Source organism: Idiotropiscis lumnitzeri, chromosome 19 (assembly GCF_059441095.1).
Source record: "Idiotropiscis lumnitzeri isolate Australia: NSW breed Sydney's pygmy pipehorse chromosome 19, RoL_Ilum_1.0, whole genome shotgun sequence".
NCBI lineage: Eukaryota > Metazoa > Chordata > Actinopteri > Syngnathiformes > Syngnathidae > Idiotropiscis > Idiotropiscis lumnitzeri.
Genome location: NC_142409.1, coordinates 5360246 through 5383888, shown reverse-complemented (window position 1 = coordinate 5383888; position 23643 = coordinate 5360246). Strand labels below are relative to the sequence as shown.

Below are 23643 nucleotides of genomic sequence, written 5' to 3'. Positions count from 1 at the left end.
AGAAGCTACACTGAATAAAATATTTTTGGGGAGATACAGTTTGTACAGGATTGTGCCAAGTTGTGCCTGCATTTTGTTTTACTGTCGAGCTTCCAATATCAAGTGGAGTAAACTTTGTTTGTCAGGTCTAATTTGGCTTGTAAAAACAGACTCGTGTTGCGGTGTCCTTGGTGCATCATTTCAGAGCTGCCATCCCTCCTTCCTCCTTCTTTCCTCCACTACCACTTTCCCTCATGTGCCAGCATATCAAGAAAATGCAGCCTGATCAAGCCTAATAAGGCCCAGTAATTAGAGTGCTAGCAGAGAGTCGGTCTGCCCATAGCAGCCGCAAGCAGGGTAGGGAAGGACTGCCATACACTTGACAGTGTGGAAAAAAAACAATCTGATGTTCAGCAGAAACCAAATTAGTCTGGCAGTGGTAAACATCATCCCCTTTAAAAACAATACTGACACTAATTAGGCAACCGACGTTTAGTTTGCTCTATCAACTTGTAGTTGGAGAGTCAATTTGATCTTTTTCAGAATACAAATTAAAAAGACCTGTAAGCACAAGTCACCACTCTGAATCAGACGCATAAACCACAAGTAAGAAAGTTCACTCATTAGTGAACAGGCTATTTGGAGGCTGGATATTTTAGAGCAATTATTTTACTCATGCAGCTTCTTTGGTTACACTGTCCTGTCATGATGTGATTACATCTAAACCACTATGGTCACAGTTTGTTTGAACAAGAAATGAGTTGCGGTGCCATGTCTTGGCTACAGTTTCTCAAAACTTTTTCAGCTCAGGACCCAATTTGGAAAAGTACTAAAATATATGGTGTCATAATGTTGACGGATATTGTAGATAGACTATTGATAAAGAAAACAAAAGTCATTTGTTTACCACAAAAAACAGTGATAATTACAGATTAATAGGGGTTATAGGCTGAATAATTCACATTTGATTAATTATTGTTTATAACAAGTAACAGAGGATTTATCTAAAAAAGTTAAGAAATGTTAAAAGACAACAAATGAACATCAATTAATGTCATTGTTCGGCATAGTTTAGGGGACACACTCAAAGTAATAGGAAGAAAAATTTATCTAGTTCACTTGTTTTCTATTTTTTTTTTCAATTTATGGTTTGTTATTACAAAAAAACACTACTGGCTCAATTATTTAAAAAGTCAAACTTGCATTGACTGTACAAGCCCTCGTTTTGTTTCAGTCATACAACAATTAAATCCGCCACTCTCGACTCAGTATTTTTACTAAAGTGCGATTTTCTTTTGCTGTTGTCTTTATGTTTGCACAAGGACAATCAGACAGTATCTTAATTCCGTCTCCATCCATCCATTATTTGTACCGCTTCTTTTATTCTTAAATTTATATTCACACTCAAAAATACATTATATGCAAAATTACATCGATAATAATTATTTTTCTTTTAAAAAAAATCTCTTTATTTTGACTGTTTTTAATGGCGAGGAGTATATTTGCAAGGCATCGATCGACATTTTTATAAATAGAATATTCTAATTGAATTTAATAAAGCGGTTGGGTGTGCGTGCTCGCTCCATCCCAATGTGCTGCTGCCTCAACTCAACAGGCAACAAAGGAAGAGGCCGTGAGCTACTCAAGTGTGCTAACCTAGTCAGAGAAAGGTGTCACCTTATTGTGTCATTGTATTCGAGAATATATCACCGCACCTTTTTCCCCCACAGACGTATCAACCTTGGACATGTAAACGCTGATGCTATTGCGGTGGACCGGGAAGCAGAATAACTGCAAGGTAATGCTATATTGTTGCATGATTTCGACAACAAGCGATAAGGAAACTAGCTGATTGGCTTAGGTTGGTAGGAAGCTAACGTTAGCCGATGTAGCTTTCTCCAGCTAACAAAGGTGGAAGAGCGATTCTTTATTTCAAATTGGGATGCGTTTGTTATTCTCGTGAGCGCAAGTGACGGGGTAAATGTTTATTCAACACGGGGGTGTTTTAAAATGCGAATGGTTAGTATTAATTCTCACTGTGGGGAGCAAATGTGCTAACTAACATTGTAGCTCGTAGTAGCATATCTGGCTGGTTTCACATCGTCTGTTGACACGCTATGTTGAAGAAAGAATCAGTAATTTTGTCGAGTGATCACTGATTTTTTTTTGGCACCCAATGCATCTTGCATTTGGGACATTCTTTTAAAATGCTAACTTTCATGACTGAGCTAAAGGCATGCCTCTAAATGTGTAGGCCGTGCAAGGCTAGGGTAGGACAAAACCTTGATTCTGTCTCCATAATGGGATGAGCAAAAGAGGAGCAGGTTATATAAACTACTAGGTAATTCGTTGGTAATGACACGTTGGGTAAAACGGGAGGTGTTTGAAGTGTGATAACAAGTTTTCTTTTTTTCATAGCATCAAATGAAAGGTGCTGCAAGTGCCACTTCACCCATTCAGTCGAGTCGAGTCACATTTTCTCTACTCATAATGGTGAGTAATCGGTGTACAGCTGCTTTATTATCACCTTTTTTGGTCTGTTTGTTTCCTTTTAGTGTGTCCGTGTGCCTTCTCTCTTAAATTTAATCTATCTTCGTCACGGATGCTCTCCAAACAGTTAGCAATGCCTTCTAAACCACTTCATGTGAAATTGCTGAATATTTTAACCTTATTTGTTGAATTCGAAAAGTTCAGGTTTAAAGATTTACGTTGTAAACAAATATTCAAAGTGGAGTGTGTGCAGGTGTTATGTAGTGATTTAATTGAATCTGGTTATCGATGGCATTTAAATCATATTGACTTGCTAAATACTTGAATTACTACTTTATGCAAGTCATGATATTTTACATGGAGTGTGTAGAAATGTCAGCGCTCAATGCCGATGCGGTATAAATTGAATGTTTTGCAGTCAACAATAATTAATACCCACACCCTCTTCTAAACCTGTTTCTAAATGACTGAATGAATTTCCAAATGTGAGTCAGCAATATACCTATAAAATAATCCAATCTTCACACACTTGCATGCACATTAACAACATAGCTAGAACATTTTTACAGACGCAGATTGTTGTTCTTCTGGAAAAACAACACTGTCGCTCACTAAAATTGAATCTCTCTACATGTATGAATGCATAAAGTATATGTTGTGGTTGTTTCTAATCGTGTTGTGTGTGTGTGTGTGTTGTTCACTTTTTGAAGGTTTTGGCGCCTCGGCTGTATGCATGACTTGTGTGCGACCTGATGGGAGGATACTGTGGCTAGTACTTTCATCAGGATATAAGGAGAGACATCTCATGCCCCCCTCCTTGGCGGAGGGCCAGTCAGAATGAAGAAGATCAGCCTTAAGACCATCCGGAAGTCGCTGAGCATAAAGGGCAAAGAGGACGGTGACTTTGTCATGCTCCAGCAGGCCCCTGTGGCCGCAGAGTTCTCAAAGGACGAGTCACTTTTTGGTGGCTGCTACACCAAAGACCTTTCCGTGGGTGATCTGGGTGGTGAGGAAGACAAAGGTGGGCAGAATAAGAGCCGTTCAAAGAGTGAAGGCCTGATGGGATCACTTAAGAGAAGGCTGTCGGCCAAGCAGAAGGCAAAAAGCAAAGCCGGCTCCTCGGCCATTGGCTCGACGGACGATGAGGACACCTTCTCCTCCTCTTCCGTGCCCATCAGCTTCAACGAGGTGAAAGCTCAGAGACCTCTCAGGTCCGCGTCGCTACGGAGTCACCACTACAGCCCCTCGCCGTGGCCTCTGCGGCCAGTCAACTCTGACGAAGCTTGTATTAAAATGGAGGTCAAAGTCAAAGCCATGGTCCACTCCCCAAGCCCGAGCCCAAACTTAAATGGCATCCGAAAGGAATTCAGCGATTTTCAGATGGATGGACTCTTTCAGGACCAACCCGAATCCTTAAAAAACCTCCAGCAGCCACAAAACGGCGAGCTGCATCTAAATATCGATGACAATGATGTGCCTGTGGTGCTGGGGTTGACGCCCCAAGACTACATTCAGTACACAATGCCTTTAGATGAGGGAATGTACCCAGAAGGGTCCCACTCCTTCTGTCTGGACAGCGCGTCTCCTATGGAGGTGGCGGCAGAGGCAGGCAATGGGTCCCCGCTGATGGATCAGGGACAGGAGGAGCATGAAATGGTTGGCGGTTTACCTCCAGATCTTTTCATGGACACCTCAGTTAGTAGTCTTCTTATCGGTTCTGCTGGCGTCATGCTTCAAAGCTCGAGAGGAGAGGGCCCGCCTCCTCTCTCTCCCCTCCTGCCTCCCATGAGCAGTAATGGTCGTTTTCCCAGGACGTTCTCTGGCTTCAGCTCCTCAGACAGCCAGGTTGCAGATAGAGTTAGACACCACCTCAACTTTGATCCCAATTCGGCTCCTGGAGTCAGCCGAGTGTATGACTCTGTCCAAAGCAGCGGGCCCATGGTGGTGACCAGCCTGACCGAGGAGCTGAAGAAGTTGGCGAGGCAGGGCTGGTACTGGGGCCCCATCACACGCTGGGAGGCGGAGGAAAAGCTCATCAACTTGGCCGATGGCTCGTTTTTGGTCCGAGACAGCTCGGATGACAGGTACCTGCTCAGCCTGAGTTTCAGGTCACAGGGCAAAACTCTCCACACCCGCATCGAACACTCCAACGGACGCTTCAGCTTTTATGAGCAGCCTGACGTGGAAGGACACACGTCAATTGTGGACCTCATTGAACACTCGATAAAAGACTCTGAGAATGGTGCTTTTTGTTATTCCAGATCCCGCTTACCAGGGTCTGCAACCTACCCTGTCAGACTCACCAACCCCGTGTCTCGGTTTATGCAAGTGCGCTCCCTGCAGTACCTTTGTCGCTTTGTCATTAGACAATACACAAGGATCGACCTTATCCAGAAACTGCCCTTACCTAACAAGATGAAAGATTACCTACAGGAGAAGCACTACTGACACACACACACACACGCAAGACAGTGGCGGCTATTTTTGCACTTTTTATGTTCAGTCAGGTGTACAGTGGTCCCTCGCTTATCGTTGGGGTTAAGTTACAAAAGTTACCCGCGAAAAATCTTTTTGGGGGCATTTATGCCTCTATTAAGCCGTTACAAACACCACACTGTGCTGCGTCTTTCTAAACACTTGTTTCACTTAATACTAGTGACGGGGATATTTTTTTTACTTCTCTAGATGCTGCTTTTGGTTTAAAGATAATCGCTAGTGCAATGGAAATATATTTCATTTCCACGGCATCTTTAAACAACGAGTATCAACTTGAGGAGTCAGTAATTTGTCATTTGTCCACTACCACTCGATACATTTAACTTTCAAAATGAATAAGAACCAAACTGCTGATTGCAGGCCGCATTCATTCGGAACTAGCGTTGTTGAAACGTGCTGTTCGGTTCTTCAGAGCGGTCCAAAAACTGCCGGTGTGCGCTCTGGGCGCTCCAACTGGGGACACGGTGCGCCAATGTGCCAGGTAGTCCAGATGGAAACAGTTCAAGCGTGACTTGCTGATTGGTTTAGAACATAGGTTGTGTTTGGGAATTAATGAGAGGGAAGCGTTCTCTGCCTCTCTGAACACATGCGCATTCTCATTGTAGTGCACGGACGATTTCCAAAGTGCCCCGAAATCAAATTTCCTCTCCAAAATAAAAAAACAAACCAAAACAACAACCACAAAAAACAAATGACATTTCTTTACTGGTCCGACGAGAAGGAAGAAAAATATCGAGTGGGTTAAAACTACAATATATGAAGGTATAATCACAAACTGGCAAGCGAGTCGCAATAACCAAACTGCAAGGTAGCGAGGGAACACTGTACACAAGGTTTACACGCGCCTCACCCCTTTTGAGATGATTACTTCTACCTGGAGGTCAACCAACACGCAATCAGCCACAGCAAGTCATCCCTGTTGCACAATGAGACAAGGCCTACGTAAATTTCAAATGAAAGGCAACAAGTGCATTGATACACGTTGAAATTAAGTCAGTGGAATTAAGAAGTTCACATTGATGGGGGTTTTTTTTAGCTGCAAAACCTCTCAAACTGATAAGCATCATTTTTCAGTAGATCACAATACTTGTTAAGATGCCTTGATTGTTGAAGGAGACTCCTTGCTTATCATCAAATGCAATTTATTCACTGGATGATTCGCTAGCATTAATTCATCTTGTAAACATTGTCACGGTGACATATTACAAATGTTCAACCGGTGAATGCTTTGGTTTTGAGCTGGAGCCCGAGAAAGCACAACGCTACACAAGAATAGACTTGGAGATCTGGCGGTTACTCATGTATTGCAAAAACAAATGCCACATGAATATGAAATCATCTTTTCATGTTTTTTTTTTATGTATAAAATTCACGTGACATGCAGGTAGCGACGGTTTACGGCTGTCCAAAACAAACATTTTAAACAATTTGGTCATGCACATTGAGCTTTAAATTAACCTCTGGCTATGCGTAGCCATTCTATATTATGCAAGTCTAACGGTACTGATGATGCTGGAATTTCTTTTTTTTTCTATGTTGTGCCGTTTTTGGAAACGGCAGTTTGATAATGTTGTGCTCTAAAAATAAGTGGGACCTATTATGCTTAATAGTGATTTAAGAAACAGTGTTTGTTAATCTAAATCAAGTTTCTAGCAATGCTGAGGCACCCCTGAGGTCCCATTTTGGTTTTCTGATAAAGGCCAAAAATATTAGCTGCTTTGAACATAAATGGTAGCTCAAGATCATTTGAATTAGTTTGAATGAAATCGAGTTGAGCATAATGGGTCCCGCTTAAAAGTATTTGTATAAGGAATGCTACATCGCAGCGAGAGTGAAGAACTTTGCTGCTCTTTTTAAGTCTGGTCATTTGCATGTCGTGAAGACTTCAACAGTTGACCTCAATGAGAAAAGATGTCACAATGGGTTTTGCCACATAACGTAAACCCAACTAAAGCCTTGATGTGGGTTATAATTAAAAACAAGTCGTCCAGAACCTAAAAGCGGACCTGTCGTCACTTGACCTGAATCTGTATGCAGTGACTCCGGTGTCTTAAAAGTCTGACCCAGATCAAATGAATTCCCAAAATGGTTTGAGCCCCGTGTGAAAGGATTTGGGAAATCCAAGGTTGGCGTGATGTCAAAGTCTCAGCTCATGACAGTTGCATGGTTTCATTAGAAGCGTGTGAGTTTCCCGAAAACCAAAAAAAACTCTCCAGGGAAAAGGGAAAAGCACATCATGACTAAAGTGCTTTATACAGATATCTTGATAGGGAATTCTGGTTCCGTACGTTTTGACAATAGCGCCCATTTGGAGACGATCCCTCAGATCACTAAAATAGGGCGTTGGTTTTAGTTAGCTGGAAATGTTCATGTTCAAATTAGGAACTTTGAATGGTGTTGCATGTTAAAGGTTGTAGCGTTTTCAAGCATTCGCGGTGTACAGGAAGGAAGGATCTCGCTTCTGCCGATGTTTTCTTTCTATCAAACAAGTTGGATATTGTTTTTCTTTTCCATTCTGTCGTTTTATTTTTGCGACATTTACCACATTGGGGTAGGGGTGGGGGGGTGAGTTGCGCTGCACGAAAAGCAATGTTCGCTTGTTTGGAGTAGATTTAGGAAAACAAACGACGTTGAAGACTTCTTTTGCACTTGGATACTCACGTTTTGCATCCTGCCAAGATTTGTCCTTCACAGTCGCACGGTCGTGGCTATTTCTTCATGTACGCGTTTGGTTAGCTATATACTGTATTTAGTTTGGTGTCATACAATATGTGTCGGAACATGAAGGGGAAGGCACCAGCATCCTGTCCAGATAGGCGGATCATGAATGTGGATGTAAAATGTGAACGTAAGATGTTTTTGTTTTTTTTTGATACGATGTTCTTTCAATTGTATTTCTGTTTTGATTTTGCAATTCATTGCCCCCCCCCCTCTAATCGTTTAAGCTTTGACACCTTTAGTGTGTGATTCCAGATGTTGATGCCTGTTCAGGCTGCTGTTCGGCACTTAACAAGTGTCACGGATTTTCTGTGGATCCTGATATATGAAGGTGGTCGTTTACAAGGTTATTTTTCGGAAATGCCCGTTCCCCGTCCATGTTTTGTTGACATCTCTCAAATATATTGGTACAAGACTTTGTCATGTGTTCTACACATTTGTGCTGCTTATGGAAAAACGATTGCCTTTTTTTGTATTTAATAACCAGGGGAAGTAGAATGTCACCAATATTGATGTATGTACACACGATTGGTGTGTTGTCGTCTTGGGAGAGCAACGCAGATTTGCAATTGGTTAAAAACTGTCGATCACTTCGAAAGAGCATTAGTGGTGATTAGTCAACACTCTCGAATTACAAGTTCAAACCAGTTTACATTGGTTGTCAACTTTCCGAAGTTGACAGACTTTTGTAATTTCTTTTGTTAATCAGCAGTGATTTATTGCACATTTTGGATACAGTTGAAGAATTTTTGTATCTGCCAGTTATAAATTATAAATAAAAAAAAACTATATTCTGAAAAGTATCGTCTTGGTTTCCAGTATTTTGTTTTCTTACATACTTTTCTCACAAAAGCAAAAACTGGACAGGTTATTATTATCTCTTAAAATACACAATTGATTCATCAATGTAAAATGAGTTTCATACAAAAGGACTGTTAGGGTCACACTGGTCAGAAACAAATGTAAAAAATAGTTATAATGCTGCACAAATTAATAAAATTAGTGTTAAAAACAACAATTTTATTATTTATAATCTGCTTGTAAATTTTAATTTGATTATTCAATTTTTTTTCGCTTCTTTATTGTGTGCACGTGCATATGCTTTTTAATGATGACTTTATTTAGTTTTTTATTTTATTTGTTTTTACAGTGTGTCCTTAATAATCCTCTGTAGACCTTATGAAGCAATCCATTAAGGGATGAGTTTCATCCAGATGTGCGTGCGTGTGTGCGTGCGCGCGTGTGTGTGTGTGTGTGTGTGTACTATATCAGTGATCGATAGTTTGCCACTTCCTACTCTAGCACTAAAGTTCCCCGTTACATTAACACGGAATTGGAGGGCATCTTTCTCTACTTTTGGGTTCACGTGGTTGCTACCCCGATCATGTCAGGTTTTGACTTGGATCTGCTGAAAACACCATCTGCATGGCGATGAGGAGGCAGCCTTTGTTAACTGCACTGTCTGACAGGCCTCTCTAGGCATCTGAGGTGAAGATACACAACTGTTTACTCTCCCCCCGCCTGGCTCACAATGATTTATTCATAGCCCACTGGTAGTCGTATGTCATATGGAGATGCCTTTGCCCCTCCCTTCAATGAAAACACCCTTCTCGGCATTTCACTTTTAATTTTCAAATTTAAAACTTAACCGCGAGTGAGGCTTTACTTTCCTGGTAAAGTAAAGTTTCAATCTCAGGTTTTAGTAAGAAAAGATGATGAATGGAGTCTCCCCCCCCCCCCAAATGCCGTGTTATTCTCTCGTCATTAATGTAATTACTAAGAAAATGCATAACAAAAACGTCATTTTAAATTTGGACAAAATACTTGCATATGTGCACAATACGTGCACTTAATATATTAAATTTTTCGTATTACATTATTCAATGCATGTAGAAAAAAAACACTATCTGAATTCAACAACAAAGACTTTGAAGCAAATAACAAAATAGCCACATACTGTGATTTCTTTTTCCCAGTGCAAAGCGCTATCTTGCATAAGAATTTACCATTCAAGGACGGCACAAAACTGGTGAAGAAGAAAGCATCATTAAGTGCAAGAACTCATTTTATGCATTTTTTTTTCACACAAATCAACTCACACAAAACTGTAATATTATCGAGGTAATATGTTTGGCCTACATATCATTCCAAACCCGCAAAAAAAACATGTTGCACTACAGCGTATTATAAGACCCTTATAAGTGCAACTAACCCATGTTTGCCATCTAGTGGTGAATGGTGATATCACAACTTCAAAATAAAATCAGTGCATATTTGCATTTATTTATTGCACCTATGTTTATTTGCATTTAAAAAATATATATTTTTCAATATTTTGAGTTTTCCGGGATTTTTATTACTCATGTTTTGCCTGTAAATGTTCATCAAATTCAGAATTGTATCAGCAGACGGCCTTGGGCCGAGGAAGTTCCACTGTATTTAGATGATCGTAGTGCCTTGAGTTGATGCTTTGCGGTTCCTTCAGTCAGGAAGTTTTAAACTTGTTTCCTAGTCTTGATCTCCGAGTGCAGCCAAGTAAACAGTAGATTTTTGGAAAAGACAAACAAGACTTTAGTTAATTGCTACACTCCTATTAGTCATAGAGCCGATTTTTATGTTCCTTTCTTGACAAAAGTACTGATTTGTGAGTAAATTCCATCCGCGGGGTGGCTCTCAGTTTTGAAACAGTTGACTCTGGGGAATCCATCCATCGCATGTCTGCGGGCTGAGATTAATGATCCAACTCTGCCATCTGGTGCGCCGCGTGGCGCACCCATTTTTCACCCCCAAACTGGGATGGTGTTGACAGCTTGAATTAGCCGGGAAACATATATATCCTTTTAAATGGTCATGCCAGGCAAACATGGGTGGGCTAGGGCAGTAATGATGAAGGCAGTGTTGCCTGCTGGCAACAGATGTCTTTGACTGAAAGGTGCAGCTTTATTAATGCTTGAGCTGCTCACACCAGCAGTGCTCAGACCCTCTCCTTCTCTATTTGTCATGCATTAGGGGGCTCGAAAGCCCAATTAGCCTTGTTAGATAAGGGACCTCCTTCTTCAACATCAGCTCTCGACTGAAACAGCCACCCATCTCGGTGATTATTGTATCCCTACAGGGTTCATTGAATTTATAGTATGCTACGCACTTTTCTTTGAACACAGGTAATTGTTTTATTTAGGTTGCTTATCGTGTGCTCATTTGGATCTCTGGCCAGGAAAATGACAGTTACGGTCCTATTTCACGCTACATTTTTATGCGATTACAGATCAAGCGAATGTGCTCTGATCACATTTGCAAAAGCAGACCACAGTAATTGAAATTGCTTCGCTTGTAGTTTCTGTATTTCTGGTTGTAGTAATTCAGTCGGACCTGGCTTCTGTCAGATTTGTACCATCGCACCAGACAAGTCAGCCTTAAAGCTCCACCCCTGCTTAAAAAAATAAAAATAATTTGACAAATAGAATGGCGCGGTTAGTGAGAAAGAGCAATTGGTCCTGATTCTGTGGAGGAGCCGCATGCCTAATTACCACAAAATGACCATTCCAGATGGCCTCAGCCACAGGTTATCAGAGCTGTTAAAAAAAAAAAAAAATCCTAGTCAGCTTGACATGTGATTGATCACTTGTCAAGTCAGTTCTTTGAGTCTAGCAAGGTCATTAAGTGCAGAAGGACATGTCAGAAAATATTCGGTATGTTGATTTTCAGATCAAAAATGGATTATAAACCTTGAGGTTTATAATCCATTTTTTATCTTAAAGTCAATGCCGTACAGGTTTGTTTGAATTATGTAAATTGGGCACACATTGATCATTTGAAAAGTCACGGCAGAAGGAGCCTGCAACGCAATCAAAGCCCCCTTCATTTTCATGATAAAGTATCGGCAGGCAAGGAATAGTAAAACGGGGATAGAGAAATTAAATTACCTTGGGGAAATATGGATGGGAAAACACCAACTACAAATATTCATAAATACACAATTTAAATATTTTGGGGAAAAAAGTCAATTGATGCCATAAAGTATGATTACTAAATATTGGAATCAGTTTAAATAAGTGTAATAAATTTACATCGAAATAAATACGCTTCTTTTATCAAAAGTCACGATTAAGCAATCTTTAAGGCTTTTTTTTTTTTTTTTTTCGCCAAGTGTTGCTTTGATGTTTGCTTTGTGATTGAAGTAATCTTCAGGGAGGAAACTGGAAAACATGCCAAAATGTGTAAATGGAATTTTGTGGCTGGGGTGGTGCAGCTTGAGTGCTTCTAAAAAAAAAAAAAAATAAAAAAAATAATAATAATGTGACAGTGACAATGCACCACCATGTCTTGGCGGTGTGTCCATCCTTCAGTCACGCAGTGAGCGCGGCAGGTGCCGTTGAGTTGAACAGGTGGCGGTCATCAAGAAATGGACAGGGCATCATTTTGGATTTGGAAACCAGCCTCCGTTTCGAGCTTGCTGCTGCTAGGGGGGGGCGGGCCAAGAGGCTCGAGGTTGAAGAGAGATGAAGTGGAGAGCAGGTGGCAGTTGGCAGTTGAACCAGGAATGGACTCTTTAGATCAGAACAGCTCAAACCACTCTTTCAAAATGTGATTTCTACCCCGCTGATAGGGGTTCTCATTCTGCTTGCTCGATTAGGAGTGACGAGCGACAGCATACGTTTAACGGTTTAGTGCGTTATTGGGCTAGAAAGGCGCTCTCTTTCTTTTTCTATAAGACATTTTTTTTTATTTTAGTGAGTCTTTATTTTTCTGTGACAATAAATCAATTCACTGAGCAATTGTTATCTTTAAAGTTTTTTTCCCAATATATTGATCATCTTAATGTATACCTGACTCAGAACAGATCAGCAGCACCACCGCTCGTTGCAGAAAAGTATTGTGTTTTTTTTAACTCGATTGTTGCAAAATATTTCACTCAATCGGTTGAGTCTGCCTACTGGAAGTTGTGGCCATGCAAATTGACCAGCAGAGTCGGGCACTTGACCCTTTTTTGCCAATCAGCCCCCTGCCCTCTGGCCGCGATCTCGGCCTCAACCCTATGCCCTTATTCATAAAATTTGTCACTCGTGACCCCAAAAATGGACGGACCGGACCGTTCTGGCCAGCTCTGATGACCAGGAAGCTGATACTGAATTGCAGCGTCTGCTTGCTAAAAATTCAGAATTTTGAATATTACACCAGATGGCAAGTGATAGGACAGTAGTTTGCTTTGAACTGTTTTGGACCTAAATGGTACCCATAAAAAAACTGAATGCAACGGAACCAGATAGGACAGGACTAAACTAAACCAAACCAAACCACACAACACAAAAAGACTTCGCCTGGTGCTAAAACATTATGTTCTTCTGGCAATTCTCACACATCTGCTCCATTCAAAGAGTTGTGACAAGCTTTTTATCTTGCATCGAGCGGTGTTATATGGCAGCTGCCTATTGTTTACCGCCAGTTGTCCTTTTTATTAGATAACATTTACCAGACAATTAATCCAGAGTTGTAATTTCTCTTTATGCATCTGAAGTGGAGATCCATCATGTTCACTTGATATGACAGTGAGCCTCATGGATCTCATCTCCTTAGTCACAGCTTGAGGGGAGGCGGCATTTGATCCAATCACCGAGATGTATGCTAATTACGCTGCTTCACATCACTGCCTGATAGTCATCACAAGCCAAATAAATATTTAGAGGCTGGTTGTTTCCTGGGGATAACAAATGCATCAATGTGTGTAAGTGTGTGTTTATGGCGTGTTTGTGCTAAAATTACCCGGCAAAAAATTGGATCCACCAGCTGAGGGGGGGGGCACAACTCATGCTATTGTGTTGCGCAGTTCACTGGTCTTGCATCATCTTCGCCATTTACCCAACCACCATCCATAATATTAGATACATAAATTCCAAGATCCAATACAACAACTATTAAAAAAAAAAAAAAAAAAAATCCAGCCCCTACGTAGAGCGCTGAGCCTCGTGATTTGGGGCGAAGTGGATCCCCTCACTGTTTGTATCACTTAATCTAACTGACATGGTCTCCAGCCGGCTATATATCGAGTCCATCCATCTGTCAGCCTGTCCCTTCTTCTTTGAGTCCACTGCAGCCATAGGCTCTTCTCGAAATCCTTCAGTCCTATTAGATGTTGAGCGCCCCCCCCCCCCGCCCCCCAACCGACGTCCACCTTAGAACAAGTCAAAAAATGAATTCTTGTCCCAAATCTGTCTTCTTTATTTCTTAAAACTAGTCATTTAGTTCACCACACAAGAGCACTTACAGTAATACAGCATAGCAAATGAAACACAAATTCATAATTCACGATTTAATGGATGATTCACTAGCATGTAATGCGGGGTGGGGGGCGGGGGCCCCCCAATTGTTTCCATTTGGTAAATAATGTAGTATCGATGAGTAAAAGTAGCCACAGGCCATACAATAGTAATGACGACTGGGAGCGCGTTCAAGCACAGCTGAAATAATTCCGTTTGAGGAGGACGGTTACATTTCCACAGCTGTCATTAGGAATATCTGATGGGATTTGTTCAGATTAAAGAATGGGTTTCCCTCATTTATTCATCTCACAAAGTGTCGGGTCCTCTGACAGTGTAGTACTTTAAGTGTGCAATTAGGTTAAGACTGTGGGAAATGGCGGGATTGAAGTTTGATGGTTGGTACAAGTTATCCCTGTGTTTGCTTTTGGTTTTCCGTGGTTACTCAGGCTTCCTCCCACAGTCTCAAAACCTGCCTATTCGATTATCTGACAGCTCTAAATTGACCTCAGGTGCGAATGTGAGTGTGAATGGTTGTTTGTCTCAAATGTGCACTGTGACTGACTGTCGAGTTGAGAGTACAAACAGTTTATTAGCGCACAAAAGCAAAGGATGGGATGCACAAATAAAGTAAAGAGAGCTGTGTCAGACAGGTGCACACAACGGCAAGCGCTGATATTCTTTGCAGAAAAATGTCGCGACTAAAACGATTTAGCATGAAATAAATACTAAATAGTAAAAAATCATGGACAAGTGAAACTAAAGGAGAAAGTTAGTGGAGCTGTGTGTGTAGCAGACAGGATTTATTTACAGTAATTATATTGCTCATCACTCCGTTCTATGGTTATCATCACACTTTTCCTCACAACACGATGAACTCCAAATTCAATCGGTTTGGGGACACTCAACACAGAGGGTTCATTAGATTTTCTATTTATGGTTAAAAACATGATTATTGCAGTAATGTAATAACTTTGGTTGGAATTTTAAAGCCCTCTGTCCTTCTCTACTGATGGTTTAAAGGTCAAAGCAATCATCCTGAATCAAAACCTAAAGCACTCGTGATGCTGAGCACGATGATCAAATTGAGTGTTTTCGAAAAGGGCGAGTTGGTGTTTCCTGGTTACATGAGAACAGAAAGAGAGGTCGAAGGTGTCTCGGCAGAGTGCGATGTAATTTGTCAGCAGAAAACAACAACGAAAAAAAAAAAAACCCTCATGTTCTGCATCCGTAATTAATTTTTGAGGTCATACATACGCCCCTGAAGTGAACATTTACATGCTTCATGTTGGGTCCACTTAGCAAGTAACCTAATGAAAATGTAGTAACGAAGTATTTAAAAAAAAAAAAAAAAAGTCGGGATGTCTTTTTATAGAAGACTTCCTGATTCTTAAACTTAATAATAATTTATCAGTTAAAATGAATCATTTGTCGATGTCTACCATGTTTTGTAAGGTTTTGGTGAGACTTTTATCCTGAATTATTCTTTACCTGTTTTCCTTCATTTATTAAAGTAGTAGCTTAGTGACATATACCGTAAAGGTCAATGTGTCTAATTTATAAATCAACCTCTCTCTAAAAATCCTGCATCAAAATCCTGCCATTGCCTCCCCAAAATAAAAGCCCGTAATAGAATTAGGCGGCCCAATTGACAATAGCTTAAAGGGGTATTCAATAAAAAAAAAAAAAAAAAAAAATCTTTGTGCCTCTACTAGTCTAAACACGACATTCCGATTCATATTGCATTTGTAGAATTTGAGTGAAGCAACAAAAGCCAATTTTTTGTTTGACTTCCCCAAGAGTTTTGTGGTTCAGGCTTATGGCTATAATTTTTTTAGTTAAAATATAAAATCTTTAGGTTTGTAATGGAATAGACCTCGGTTTTTGAGAACGAAAAACATACAAAACATAAACCCACTTATCAAATGATCTAAATGTGTATTTAAAAAAAAAAAAGATAACTATTATTCTATAAAAAACACAGATGGGATTAAATATTTATTAAATGAATTGAACCCTGTGCACCCTGACCCTCAAAGTACGCGCTCCACTGTTTGGGAATGTCTTTTCTGACTGTATTACTCTACATGGCCTATAGAGGGCATTGTTTTGCAGATTATAAAATTTCATCTCCATTTATTGCAGATCATCCACTTTACCGATAGAATAAAACGCTTCAAATGTAAGGTGGCACAATTTATTGCAGAGGGGGATTTAATGCAGCCTCGTCTTTGTTGATTTAGTAGAAGCTTCCTGTAGCAACTTTATCCCACACGCCGTCGTGTTGTTACTCTGATGCATGTGTTTCACAAATGAAAATCTTTCATCATAATCCAGAGCTTCTCCACGTTAATGAATCAACACACATTGACTGTAATTAATTTAACGTGCTGGTATGATCATCTGGCATCATTATTTCCCTCACAAATGCCAAGCAAATTGCGCTTTTTAATTTTAGTTTCTGGACAGGGTTAAAACATCATGGATTTAGAAATAGAAATAGAAATATTTATGACTGTATCGCGTGATTTATTTGAATTTTTTTTTTTTGCAATCTGCCCATTTCTTTTTTTTTTTTTTAACGAAAGGAATTTACAAAGCGTATTGGAAGTTGTGAAGAGTTGCGAAAACACAGACTGCAGTTGTATTTGAAAACGAGGGGTAAACAATGCGCATCGCATATGCACATTTTCTGTACTCCAAGTCTCTTGAGGAGTCTCTACAGCCACATTTAGAGCAACGTACGATGAAACACGAAGGTAAAAGACTGTCATCCCCGGCGCCTAGATCTTTAACGAGTGGGGAGACAAGAGCAACGCGGAGCAGACGTGGGAGGTATTCAAAACTGCCTCGAAATAAATAGATGGTGGAAAACTAAATAAAGAAATAATTCCTCCCTACATCACAAGGTTGATAGCTATCTTCTGCTGCATGAATCTAAATAGAGCACAGGCAGCGTGGCCTCTGCTTAATTCCTTGCTTGTACCCTTGAAATAATATGTTCTCCCTCTCATCCTCAGTCCTGATTTATTTTTATTCCAAAGATGTTTATGCATTTTTTTCCTCCCCAGGTAGAAATAATACCAAAATACGTGTGGTTTTAAGTGACTCATCTGACTATAGGGCCAAATTAGTGGAACTCAGCGAATGTCTATACAGGTACTCACTTGTATCAATATTAATTATATATATATATATATATATATATATATATATATATATATATATATAAAATCTTTCCCCCCAAAAAATGTGTATGAAGAGACGTGAGACAGCAGTGTGCGCTCAACTGTGCCTGTATTTCCTTATTCTGACATCACGTAACCCTCGCCTCCCACTTGCTACTGGGGCATACCATTACAAGAGGAGGGGGGGGGCAATACCAAAAATTCATATAACACCAACTTTGTGTACATACTTGCATTAGGCACGTTTGTGCAGAAGAAAGAAGAAGAATGAGAAAAAGAAGGAGACAAATAAGACTATAATAGAATCATAATAAGGTAAGCAGATTTGAATAGTAAATTAGACAGCTAACAGCTAAATAAACCTCTGCTGTCAGCATTTCTTCTGAGGTGGCCTCATCTATGGACCCTTTTTTTTTTTTTTTTTGCGCAATGGGGCCCGGGCCGACAATTTTCATGAATGAGGCCGGATGGTCGAAGACGTAAGGGTACCGAGATAAGAGACTGAACGGCAAAAAAGGTCAAGTGCCCAGCTCTGGTTGTCTGCTGTGAGGTAAGAATCAGAGAATCATCATTTTCCACATGTAATCTAGCCATAAAAATATGGTCAAGAGAAAAAAAACAATGATGCAAGTCTAATGAGCATTTTTGAGCTATTTATCATCCACAACGAGCGATGCTATTTGCTGTTGGAACGATTCTTATACAGTGCAGCTGAACCTCATGGACTGTAGCTTGTGACTGCATTTTCCCTTCCTCTTAAAATAAAACATAAAATGAGCCCAATATGATCTTCAACTCACCGAAATCCTTGTCAATTAACAAAAGTAATGAGAAAAGTACCTCTTGGTACTCAAAAGAGCCGCAAAGAGCCCTTTCATTGTTCATTGTGCGCCATTCAGTGGGCGCTTTTTCTTCGAAAATGAATAACACGAAAGTGCAGGGCTGAATGGCGCTAGTTACAAGAAGTGATGAAAGAAGAGAGATATCCAGAGACTATAATACAGCAGCTTGGAGATAAACATGTATTAGGAAGGTGTAAAGCACCTATAAATATCATCTTAATCCTTTCAGCCCCTACTGTGTCTCAGTGGGAATGTGCAACTGATGCGAATGAAGCTTAGTGCTAATGGCACCTGATGCCAAACTCAGATTGGTGGAACATTCGTTAACAATGGTGGGACATACTTGACAATGTATGCTCTGCTAAGCCATATTTATTAGTTATTATATTATGATGATTTGATGTCTTCAAGGGGATAAGTAGTGAGGATTTTTATTTGAATTATTTTTCAACAGATTTGAGTTAGACCTGTGAAGCTATACATCCACTGCGAGCAACATTGACATCCAAAGTATTCTTCATAGCACCAGCTGGTGCAGCACTTGTGCTTGTTTGATCCTTTGGCAGACTCCTCAATCTGTTTTAAGATTATTTTTAGGGTATTAGAACACTGGGATGTGAGGTTGCCCACAGAAATGCCGGGTGGATGTGTCATCTCGCTTCTGCCAGTTGTCGCATTGCTTCTTAACAGTTTTGCCCAAAATGTTTGCAGTGTCGCTCACATGTTTTGTCCGTACAAGCAATTAGGACTTGTTGGCAAGCAGGTAGATGGCCAATATAGATAACCCGAGATGAGGTGACGCTCATACCTTAATTAGCTCCCTCCTATTTACATGGTGACACTTATCTTTAACAGATACACTTTTTATGGTGGTGTAACGTTTGCAAGGAAATGCAAAAATTCACAGTTTCATAGCGATGATGTCGGAAACATTCCAAGTCGTTTATCATACAAGAAATCAGCAAGTAAACTCATGAGAACCACTGATTGATATAAGAGAGTCAATGCGAATAAATGTTGCTCATAAACTTTAAGGAAAATGCTTGCAAAAAAAATCCCATTAAGTTAAATGGGGAAAAAAATGTGAATACTTATTGTATTTTTTAAGAAAGATGAATTCAGGCTTAAAAAATGGCAAATTCTTGAAATTATAATATAAATCAAACCAAGGCTTATAAAACAATTTCAAATGCACTGTATTAAACTAGAAATTGCATGTGATATTGACACATTCATTCATCGATCATTTTTTTTAAAAAAAAGAAGAAAAAGAAAAACAACGGCAGACGTATGATTTAACACAATCATAGAATCCGGGAGAAAGGCTTCATTGTCCCTGCAGGTGTGACGACCACCTCCAGCTTCCGTAGCCTAACATACAAAATGAATGGTCTGGACTACTCCGTGCCAAGCTAATCCCGAAAGGCGCCGCAACAGTTCGGGGTCGAAAATAGGCAGAAGGTGCAACATGCGTGTCTCGCGAAATAGTTTTGTATAAAGCTGCTTAAAACGTCACAGCAAGTCAAAGCTACCAAAGCAAACATCTCCGAATCGACCCTATTGTAACTTAATCTTGTCTCGGATGCCGATGTTGACAAACTTTGATCTCAACTCCTCAAAGTCTTGTTCTTGGTGCACTTTGAGACTAGTAACGCCCGCAGATCTCGGTAACGACTCTACAGAGCAGTACCATCGGCAGGAAAAATGATCCGTACAAGCATCCATTTCCGATAGTGGAATATGGATGAGTTAACTATCAATGAATGGTTTTATACATTTAATTGAATCTATCCAAAGCATCGGTTGACTTTTCATACAAATCTTTTCTGAATGTCGGCTGTCTGCTAAACGTGCGTCAGTTTGTATTTTATGATGCACAAATGTGGAAAAAAAAGAAGTATTCAGCTGTGAAGACTGATGGGAAGCTTACATCGACACTTATCGTCTCATTCCTTCCTTCCGTCTTTGCTCACGTGCGTTTGTTGTTTGCCACCTCCTCGGTTGCGTTGTTCTCTCTCTTTCAGACTTTTTGCTTTAGAATTCTTTTTCCCGCTGTGGTATTATTTTGGCACCTCCTTTCACATTACTCTGTGTCACAGTCTTGACTTGCCTTCCCTTTGTTAATCGGCAGTAAACAACATGGCTGTCTGGGGAGTCGTGCGTGGTGCCGAGACATATTTTTACCTCAACAAAAAAAAAAAAAAAAAAAAGGAAACAACAACGACAGTGCATGATTAAGGATGATACCTCTCACACTGAGATGCAAGATGATAAAAGGTGCTCAGATATCCGTGTGACAGGTCAAAGCTTTGCACACGGCTAATTGATGCTGCCTCTGAATCTCAGCATCATTGTATGCATGCATTTTTTTTTTACATAAAAAGAACGTGTTGTAGTAGCATTTGCCAGGTATTAGTAGTAAAAGATGTCACGCCTTTTGTCGTCAAGCCTTCAGGAAATATTTGGTTACCTATGAACTAAAATCCTACAGTTCTAATAACAGCCAACAAACTCCTAAAACCCGATTTTTAATTCAAAATCAGATTTACACGGGCTGGATTTCAACCGTTTCTAATAATTCATGACATTGTCATCACTTGTTCTACCAAGTGCTAAAAATCCACATAACACAGCCCGGCCGCGTTAAAAATGAACTGATTCATCGGGATAGCGAGCATGTGTGCAAGAGCATTCGGGGCACTGTTTTAACGGATTAAATATGTGAATATTTAATGGTGACAATTCTCAGCACAGCTGCAGACCGTCGTCAGGTCCGTTCCTTTGGGAACCGCCAAGCTGTTCCTGCTGCAGTAAGAGGCTATAGCGCGGCCGTTTGCCGAATGTGCTCTCCTCTCCCGTAAATACATAGCACTCGGCACGTTCCGTGCACAAAAGGGACGGTCCCAGAGGGGCTGGGGGAGACTTTGGCTTTCAATTAGCTTCTTCACCCCGCATCTCCTGCAGCTCTGCCGTTTGCTTCTGTTTAATTCTTGCCATCATGCTGAAGAGGTGTTGTGGAGATTCGGTGTCATCCGTAAAAGGGGGGGAACAAAGTCCAGAGATAAATTGGGCTCACGCACTGCGAATGTCCCATCGCAACATCAATGGAAATCTCTCAAACAAAGCCTGGATTATTAAATGAATTGATGCCTAGCTAAATAGAGTGAAAACTCAGGCCACGTCGGAGTTTTCCATCCTAAAATGTTCCCTGTTTAAAATGAAACAGCATTACTCAAGGGAAGGGAGAAATTCAAAATATTCCGAGCGACTCTGTAAAAGGAGGAAGTCCACGCAAGATGTCAAGGGCAGTGTCTTCCTTCCCAGTCGGTGCATCAAAAAGAGCTTATATCTCGCGTCAACTTTGACCCACGAAAGCTGCATTCTCACTCGTACTGTATATTGAATCTCTCTTCTCTTGGCCTCTTTTCGATTTCTTTACTTGAGCCATTGCACGTACGAGGCATTGTGTCAATCTTACCTATGCTGTCTTCTGCAATTACCCGTAGAAAAGATGCTGCTCTGGCCCGGAGGATTTTGTCCGGGTTACCAAAACAAAAACAGACATGGACAGATGTCACTGTTATTACAGCAAATCCACCCTGGATGTTTTCCTCTTTTCTACGTAGAAAGGCTAACTAATCATGTCAGAGCATCCGATTTCCTTCTACATCACGCATCCTCATCCTGACCACAATTACTCAACAGGGTAAATCCCAATATTTGCTGTGCAAACAAATAAAAGGACACATATCAGGAGCTAATCACAAAATTAATTACAGTATACTATCTACAAAAATGGATGTATCATCAATTTGACCTCCATCATCTCATATCATCTCACTTGAAACGACTGAATCAACCAAATTTTGACGTGTTGGTGTCACCACAACACGAATCCCTCCGGGTGCAAAGATAATGAAGGCAGCCGTAGAGGAGGGCTGGCAGTTGGCGAATGGATTATCCACCAGGAGCATCCTGAATAACAGGTGGTTAAGGGTAGGAGGCAGGTTCCATGGAGTAAATCCCTCACATGGATTTTCTGAATCTGCTCGCACAAAAAGGGGTCTATGCACAAGACAGAAAAAGGGGGTTGGAATTTTGTATAAGCAAGTTCTCCTTAGCACCTGCTTGCTAGAGCCCGTACACCCTTTGAGCACTGATCAGTCAGTAAGTGGGCCTTCTACCTTTGAGGAGTCGGCACTCTCGGCCTCCTGCTGAGCCCATCTGTGAGCTGAGCCCCCGTCATCGACCCCCGTGCGCACATTAGTCGTGCCCTGGAATCATGCTGCTTGCTCCCTCTCCCTCTCTTTCTTAGAACTCCGCATCGTCTTGCAATGCCTCACACTGCCTGCGCACTTGCAAATGTAAATGTACAGGACAAAGGTAACAGAACCTCGTCAAACACAAAAAACTCTGGAGGTAGTTTACAGCGCACTCAATTACCTGTATTTCAGTATCAGCCACCCGTGTTGGCAGTGCTGCTTTACTACATACTCTTTATAAACTCCTTTTTTTTTCCTCACCGTCTTTTACTTGACAACCGTTCATTTTTCATCTTTATGGCTTTTCATGTGCTCCTACCACTCTCCTTTCCTTGCCACCTCCAATATCTGACACGCTGTCTGACATACACTCAAGGAGCGTTTCAGAGAGGAAATATGAAAAGAAACTGAACAATATATAAATCACAACTTCTATTTGAAATATTCCTCAGCTTTACTTACTCTGCCATTTATACCCTATTGGGACAAACTCGTTCTTCAGCCAGTGGATGGCCTACATTATTTAGTTCCAAATGGATTTCAACATTTTGGACAATTCTGTGGTTCCTATTTTTATGGACTGGCAATTATTTCTGCATTATGTTGACTGAAGGTGTAAAACGTGTTTCACTAAAATCAAACATCAGACTGAAGGCAAGAAGATGTGTGAGACATGAGCAGGGAGGAGGAAATTGTATTTGTTCCATCAATTGCTGCAGCACCTACGCACACAATGTCTGGAATGATTTTAATAATAAAAAAAAAATCCAGACAATGCCGCCTTGGGAATTTTGCCCAAGGAAACAGTTATGTTTTATCATACCAATAAAGCATTCAGGTTCTTTTCTATATACGAGGCAGAGGCACATGCACAAGGAGTCATAAAAATTATAAATATATATATAATTAATAAATATATAATTATAAAAATCTAAAAATCACGTCATTACAAAATCACTTAAAATCACACACGTGCAAAAAGACTGCTTGAATATTCTCGATAGCATTGCTGCTAGAACTATTTTTTTCAAGTCCCATTTTAAATGGCTGGCTGCTAATGTAATGGAAAATACAACACTAAGTCTCATGAATTTGTATATGGGACCGTAATATTTGTGCTTCACCAGCCGTTAACCCCACCGCACATCACTGCACCCGATCTGCCCAAGTGGAGGGCCTATAGGCCAGCAGGCAGGTGACGCTCCATCAAGAGCTCTGGGCGATGGTGCTGACTAAGCTGAAGCAAATTATGGAGCCAAGTGAGAGTACCAAACAGCAGGCAAAGCTATAGCGAAGCAGGCAAAGGCAGCACATCTAGTGAGCACCAGTAAAGCCAGCAAAGGAAAAGCAATGAGAGGTTCTATTAATTTCAGCGCAGGACAGCAACCAGTCTAATTCTGCGTGTCGTCCCGAC

General features: G+C 40.6%; 2 protein-coding genes across 2 annotated transcripts in view; one reads left to right on the top strand and one right to left on the bottom strand.

Moving 5' to 3' along the window:
- Positions 1-23643, bottom strand: part of rttn (rotatin) — a 171668-nt gene that overhangs the window by 39838 nt on the left and 108187 nt on the right. The window lies entirely within an intron of this gene.
- On the top strand, positions 1562-8483 carry socs6a (suppressor of cytokine signaling 6a). Its single transcript, XM_088283402.1, has 3 exons — positions 1562-1777; positions 2398-2472; positions 3180-8483. The coding sequence occupies exon 3, from the start codon at positions 3307-3309 to the stop codon at positions 4915-4917; it is 1611 nt and encodes a 536-aa protein (XP_088139528.1). The 5' UTR covers positions 1562-1777; positions 2398-2472; positions 3180-3306; the 3' UTR covers positions 4918-8483.

Coding starts and splice junctions, on each gene's coding strand:
- socs6a (XM_088283402.1), top strand. CDS start 3,307: ATGAAGAAGATCAGCCTTAAGACCATCCGGAAGTCGCTGAGCATAAAG.